The 7,405-nt window shown below is 39.9% G+C and overlaps 1 protein-coding gene across 1 annotated transcript; it reads left to right on the forward strand.

Annotated features, from left to right (window-relative positions):
• Positions 1-659: 659 nt before the first annotated feature.
• LOC108584797 (putative zinc finger protein 735) lies at positions 660-1,920 on the forward strand (the record flags this gene model as incomplete). Its single annotated transcript, XM_031661229.1, has 1 exon — positions 660-1,920. A coding segment is annotated over one exon (977 nt), but the record flags the coding sequence as incomplete, so codon positions are not given.
• Between the last annotated feature and the right edge of the window lie 5,485 nt (positions 1,921-7,405).

Raw genomic sequence — 7,405 nt, forward strand, 5'->3', positions numbered from 1 at the left:
ATTTTTTTTATTGGACCATGTTGCCCAAATATTTTGTATACATTGTAATCTTTGGTTGAGATTTAGACATTAACATAAAACTACATTTCACAGTCTTTATAATGCAGCTCTTTCTTGGCATAGCCTGAAGCCAATTGTCTTGAGTAGAGATTCTGGGAGTCTCCCAAACATGTTCTCAGGATGTTGTCTTGTCTGCAATTTTGTATTTATTTTTCAGTTAAAAGACTTCTTCATATTTCTCCTTACTGGTCAGTAACTACTTTCTACACCTATTTTCTGTCTATGGTAGGGCAGTCTTTCTGCTGTTGTAACACTTTTGATCTCAGAAGACTTAAAGCTGTCATTAAACGATGTTCTTCTATCGGGGATGAGGAAGGGCTGTGTTGGGTAAATGTAGCTGACTTTTCTTTTCACTCTATATGGTTCTTGACATTGTGCTCACATGGTGCACACACTTACTTTATTTATAAATTTCCAACAAAGGTATTTTGATCACTATGATTTTGTTACATTTATATGTCTATGAAGTAATTATGACCTGTGGTATTTTGATATACCATTTTGCTAATGTACCTTGAATACTTTTATATATTTGATTTGTGCAGTGTATTTATCTGAGTCTAGTAAGTGAAGTAACTTGTGATTTTTATGTTTTTCAGTTACGTGTTCTCATTTCAACCAAGACCTTCAGCCTGAGCAGGGCATAAAAGATTCACTCCAGAAAGTAGTATCAAGAACATATGGAAAATGTGGACATGAGAATTTACAATTAAAAAAATGTTGTCAAAAAGGGGATGAGTGTGAGGTGCACGAAGAAGGTTATAATGAAGTTAACCAACATGTGTCAAATACCCAAAACAAAATATTTCAGACTCATAAATGTGTCAAAGTCTTAGATAAATTTTCAAATTCCAATAGACTTAATACAAGATATACTAGAAAGAAACATTTGAAATGTGAAAAATATGGCAAATCATTTTGCATGCTCTCACAACTAAATCAACATCAGATAATTCATACTATGGAGAAGTCCTACAAATGTGAAGAATGTGACAAATCCTTTAACCACTCCTCAAACCGTACTACACATAAAAGAATTCTTACTGGAGAGAAACCCTACAGATGTGAGGAATGTGGCAAGGCCTTTAGCTGGTCCTCAAACCTTACTAGACATAAGAGAATTCACACCGGAGAGAAACCCTACACATGTGAAGAATGTGGCCAAGCCTTTAGGCGCTCCTCAACATTTACTAACCACAAGAGAATTCATACTGGAGAAAGACCCTACACATGTGAAGAATGTGGCAAAGCCTTTAGTGTATCCGCAGCCCTCACTTACCACAAAAGAGTTCATACTGGAGAGAAACCCTACACATGTGAAGAATGTGGCAAAGCCTTTAACTGCTCTTCGACCCTTAAGACACATAAGATAATTCATACTGGAGAGAAACCCTACACATGTGAAGAATGTGGCAAAGCCTTTAGCTGCTCCTCAACCGTTAAGGCACATAAGAGAATTCATACTGGAGAGAAACCATACAAATGTGAAGAATGTGACAAAGCTTTTAAGTGGCATTCAAGTCTTGCTAAACATAAGATAATTCATACTGGAGAGAAACTCTACAAATGTGAATAGTGTGGCAAAGTCCATCCCTCAGGCCTTATAATACATAAAATAATTTATACTAAAAAAAAAGCACTACAAGTGTAGGGAATGTGGCCAAGTCTTTATCTAGGTCCAAACCTTAATTGTACATAAGGGAATTCAAATTGTGAAAAATCTTATAAATGTATAAAAATGTAACAAAGCCTTTAACCAACTCTCAAACCATAATGAATCTAAGATAATTTATTTAAAAACAGATGGAGTCTCACTTTGTCACCCAGGCTGGAGTGCAGTGGCATGATCTCAGTTCACTGCAACCTCCACCTCCTGGGTCCAAGTGATTCTTCTGCCTCAGCCTGCCAATGCTTGAGCTGAGGCATACCCACCAATGTTTCATATGTGTTTTAGTAGAGGCCAAGGGTTTCACCATGTTGTGAGGCTGGGAGTGCTTGAACTCCTGACCTCAGGTAGTCCTGCGCCCATCCCAAAGGGTACAGGGTTATAGCCGGGGATCACCACACCTGGCCTGCCAATGGTTTAAACTGCAAATAAGTTGAAGAATTTTGTTCTCGTAATTCAAATTTGTATTCTTTTTTCGATTTTAAAAAATGTGGAGTGAATGGTGTGCCACATACAGAGACCAGTTCAGTTGGAGACCCTAACCCAGTGGTACTAAGAGAATTAAAGACACGAGCTACAGAAATATAGGGGTGGTGGAAATGCAAGATATAAGCCTTTAAGGAGCTTTGAGCCTCATATTTATTAACAGCAAAGCCAGTCATTAGCATTGTTTCATGAATAATTGGTAGCTAAAAGAGTATCTATAGGAAATGAAGGGATCAAGCCAAATTGAGAATGGGTTGGACTAGTTAACTGCAGCAGGAGCATGTGGCCAAGGCACAGATTATGTGCTACTGTTTATGGCTTAGAAATGTGTTTGGCTGTTTTCAGCTCTGGGTGGAGCCAGGTGTTCTGCGCTGTTCTGACCCACAACACTTCCAACTTGCATGGGCTTTGTAATGTGTTTGTCTCCCGTGCTGCAGATGTTGATATGGCCTCAGTTTTTGAGGGCTAGGTTGTAACCCAATTTTGTGGGGCTTGTTCTAACATACACACACCCTACAGCATGCCGAGACATTTTAAATTTTGACGCCCGCTGTTTAATTATCCACAACAAGAGTAAATGAGGTATTCCTCACCCCCTCCAAGCATGTATTTATTGAACAATCCCATTATACAGTTTAAGTTAGGCTGTATAAATTTAGTTATTAGTAACCACAGGGTCTGTTTTGGTCATAAAATTTACCTGCAATTATAATTAATATCAATACATTTCTGAGTCTTTGATAAAATTTTTTAAAACTTGTTTTATATTTTAACATGACTCTCTGCTAACTCTAAGCAGAAACGCAGGCATTTTTGGTTTTATTTACATGAGTTACACATACAAAATATATTTCTCTAAAGATATATATTGGGCATTGTCATTATATAATCTCAGCACTTTGGAGGCTGGTACAGGCGAATGTTTGAGGTCGGAGTTAGAACCAGCCTGTGGTCAAAATGGTGAAACCCCATCTTTACTAAATACAATAAATTAGCTGGGTGTGCTGGTGTGTGCCCTGTATTTCCAGCTACTAGGAAAACTGAGGCAGGAGGAATCACTTGATCTTGGGAGGCAAGAGAGGTTGCAGTGAGCTGGTGCCACTGCTACAGCCTGGATGACCAGAGCAAGGACACCGTTCCAAAATCTCACAGTGCAAAGACAATAAGCCATCAAAGAGTAGAGGTAAGTAGTTTTAGTATTGTAGAGAGTTTGTATGCATTTTCCAAGGAACAAAGAGAGAAAGAACAATATTGAGAACAAAAAGATTATTTTTAATAAAGATTGGATAATTAGACAAACCTGGAAACCTCAAAGAGAAATCCCTCCAAAAATAAATCTATAATTGTACTGGTATTAATTCATTACTGTAAAATCATATCCCATAGTCTTATCTCGGGTGTGATACATTCAGGGGAGGGACTTGGGGAGGTGATTGGGTTTATGGGGAGTAATTTTCCCCCCATTCTGTTCTAGACGTTATAGTGGTTTCCACACTCAAGATCCTAATGGTTTTATAAGTGGTTGTGTTTTCTGCTCCCTCTCTCTACTCCTCACTTCCTGGTGACTGTTTAGCTGCTGCCTTCCATGATGCGGGTTCCTAGAGACCTCCCAACCATTACAGAGGCAGAAATGCATCCAGTGCGTCCGCCTGTGTAATTACGTCTCTGATATTACCTTTATAGTGATGTGAAAACAGACCCCAATACAGAAAATTAATACTTCCAGGGAGTTTGGGAGCCCGCGGCTATAAAGAATGGTGAAAATGTGGAAGTGACTTTGAAGTAGGTAATAGGCAGAGGTTGAAACAGTTTAGAGAGCTCAGAAAGATGAAAAAATGTGGGAAAGTTTGGAACTTCCTAGAGACTTGTTGAATGCTTTTTGACCAAAATGTGTGTGACATAGATGATAATGTCCAGGCTGAGGGATCATCTCCAGATGGAGATGAAAGAGGAAACTTATGTTTAAAGTGACAGAACATACAAAGAGATTTGGAAAGTTTGCAACCTGATCATGAATTGGAATTATAAAACCCATTTTTGGGGAAAAGAAATTCAAGCCACTGCAAGAATTTGCAAAAAGTAAAGAAAAACCAAATGTTGACAGCCAAGACAATGGGAAAATGTCTTCAGGTCATATCCTGGGCTGAGGCAGGTCCTTCCATCACAGGCCAGGAGCCCTAGGGAGGAAACAATGGTTTCATGGTCAAGGCCCAGGGCCCCATTACTCTATGAAGCCTTGGGACTTGGTGCCCTGTATCCCAACCCCTCAAGATCCAGCTGTGGCTAAAAGAAAGGGGCCAAAGGGACAGCAGGTTATTTCTTCCAGAAAGTGCAATCCTCAAGCCTTGGTGGTGGCTTCCATGTGGTGTTGGGCATGCAAGTGCACATAGACAAGAGTTGAGCTCTAGGAACCTTTACTTCTAGATTTCCGGAGGATGGATAAAATACCTGTGGATGTTCAGGCGAAGTCTTCTACAGGGCAGGCCCCTCATGGAGGAAACCTGTAATAGGGCAATGCAGAAGGAAATGTGGGGTTAGACCCTCATTGCAGTCCCCACTGAGGTGCCTGCTAGGTTGTGAGAAGTCTACTATACTCTAGACTGAGGTGACAGTCCCTGTGACTTGCTGTGCCTGGAAAAGCCACAGGCACTCAATTCCAGTCCATGAAGGTACCAGGCCATGAGGTCCACCCTTGCATCCAGCATGCCCACATGTGAGACATGGAGTCAAGTAAAGGTATCTCAAGGCTTTAAAGACTTAATAATACTTTGCCCCGTTGGAATTCAAAGCTGCATGGGGCCTGTAGCTCTTTGGTTTTGGCCATTTCTCCCCACATTTGACTGTCTTTCTGACTACTCATCCAGACAATGAAACACTGACAACCATCCGAGAAAAGAAATAAACAAGATAATTAATAAACAAAATGGGACAATATTTACACAGGCAAATATCGCATAAGTAACTTTTATAGGCAATAGAAATGTCTGACTTGTGGAGCTGGGCAGGGTGGCTCACGCCTGGAATCCCAGCACGTTGGGAGGTCGAGGAGGGCAGATCACGAGGTCAGGCATTCGAGACCAGCCTGGCCAGCATGATGAAACCCCATCTTTACTAAAAATACAAAAAATTAGTCGGGCGTGGTGGTACGCGCCTGTAGTCCCAGCTACTCGGGAGGCTGAGGCAGAATTTCTTGAACCGGGGAGGCAGAGTTTGCAGTGAGCCTGGCACCTGCCACTACACTCCAGCCTGGGCAACAGAGTGAGACTCCATCTCAAAAAAAAGAAAAAAGAAATATCTAACTTATACTTGTTTTTAAAAATTTTCCCCAAGTGAAACCCAGTGATTTATATTTGAGTTAAACACCACATTTTTTTTTTTAGATGGAAGTTCACTCTTGTTGCCCAGGCTGGAGAGCAATGGCATGATCTTGGCTCACCGCAACTTCCGCCTCCCGGGTTCAAATGATTCTCCTGCCTCAGTCTTCCAAGTAGCTGGGATTACAGGCATGTGCCACCATGCCTGGCTAATTTCGTATTTTTAGTAAAGACGGGGTTTCTCCATGTTGGTCAGGCTGGTCTCGAACTCCTGACCTCAGGTGATCCACCTGCCTCGGCCTCCCAAAGTGCTGGAGTTACAGGTGTGAGCCACCTCGCCCGGCCCTCTTAAACACCACATTTTTATAAATAATTCAGAGTGAAAAATTACCATCCAAATCATAAATGTAAGGTTAAAAACAAAATACAATTAAATAATCAAAAGAAACCTATATGAAAAAACCATGAAGTAAAATGGAGTTAAAAACAAAAATAAAACATGTTGAAATACTGAATATTAGCATAGATGTATCAGAATATAATTTTTTAAATAACTACAGTTTTCAAATGTGACTATGAACTTATGAAAATCTGGCATTTTAAATTATTGGCATGCAATGTATAGCAGTAAAATTTCACAAAAAATATATTAGAAGAATTAGTAAAAGTCTAATGAAAATAGAACCTTTTTTTTTTTTTTTTTGAGACAGAGTTTTGCTCTGTTGCCCAAGCTGAAGGGCAGTGGCATTATCTCGGCTCACTGCAATTTCTGCCTCCCGGCTTAAGCTGACCTCCTGCCTCAGCTCTCCGAGTAGCTGGGATCACAGACGCATGGCACCCTGGGACTACAGGCATGCCGTACCCAACTAATTTTTGTATTTTAGTAGAGACGTGTTCCACCATGTTGGCCAGGATGATGGATCTCGAGACCTCGTGATCCGCCTCAGCCTCCCAAAGTGCTGGGAATTGGTATGCAGCCACCAGCTCACGTGAGCCACCGTGCCCAGTTGAAAATGGAACCTTTTAATTAATAAGTATTTAAAAAAGATATTTGAAGTGCTATTTCTGTTATTAATATATTCTTGCTATTACACAAATTATAAGATCTATAATATAGCCATATGAACACCAGAAAATAATATGGCAAAGCAAAAACAATATGTTTTATAATACTGTGAGATTAATTATATATAAAATAAATATTGGAATTAAATTGTATCATTATTTAGGTATAGGTGGAGAAAAATGAGTAAAATACTAATGATGCCTGTAATGGTGGTGCATGAATTACTTTTAACTCAGGGATAAAAGATAGGAGGCAAAAGTATTAAAAATACATATAACTTAAACAATTTATTATGAAATGCACAATATAAAAATGTAATAAAAATCATGTATTGAAGAGAGTAACATTGTTGAGTCTTTCTATACATCAAAGTTGAATTGTTTTTATCATAAGCTAGACTCTCCTGAATGGGCCTCCACCGAGAAGATTTTCACCCATCACTGGGCCAGTCATAGGTGATGTATCCTCTGGCTGCCTGGACCCTGCCCAAGTAAGAATTGTGTTGTATCACTTACCCAGCACCCAGGTGATATGACTCCTGTTGTCTGGTTCCTGCCCACAGGTGAAATTGTGACATATACATGATCACAGCTCAAAGGTGAGATGATGACTCTCATACTTAGATCCAGCTAAGAGAACAGATTTTGACTCTGATATCTAGACTTGGGACAGTCCTGGGTCTCCTACTTAGATAAAGGACATTGTTGCATACTGAGGTATATTGTATGAAGCCCACATGTGATACAGTGTTATAACAGGACCCAGAACAAAGGTGAGATTGTGACTGTCATGCACATCCAGCTGATAGAATTG

The sequence above is a fragment of the Papio anubis genome, unplaced genomic scaffold (genome assembly GCF_008728515.1).
Source record: "Papio anubis isolate 15944 unplaced genomic scaffold, Panubis1.0 scaffold1116, whole genome shotgun sequence".
In the NCBI taxonomy this organism is placed as follows: domain Eukaryota; kingdom Metazoa; phylum Chordata; class Mammalia; order Primates; family Cercopithecidae; genus Papio; species Papio anubis.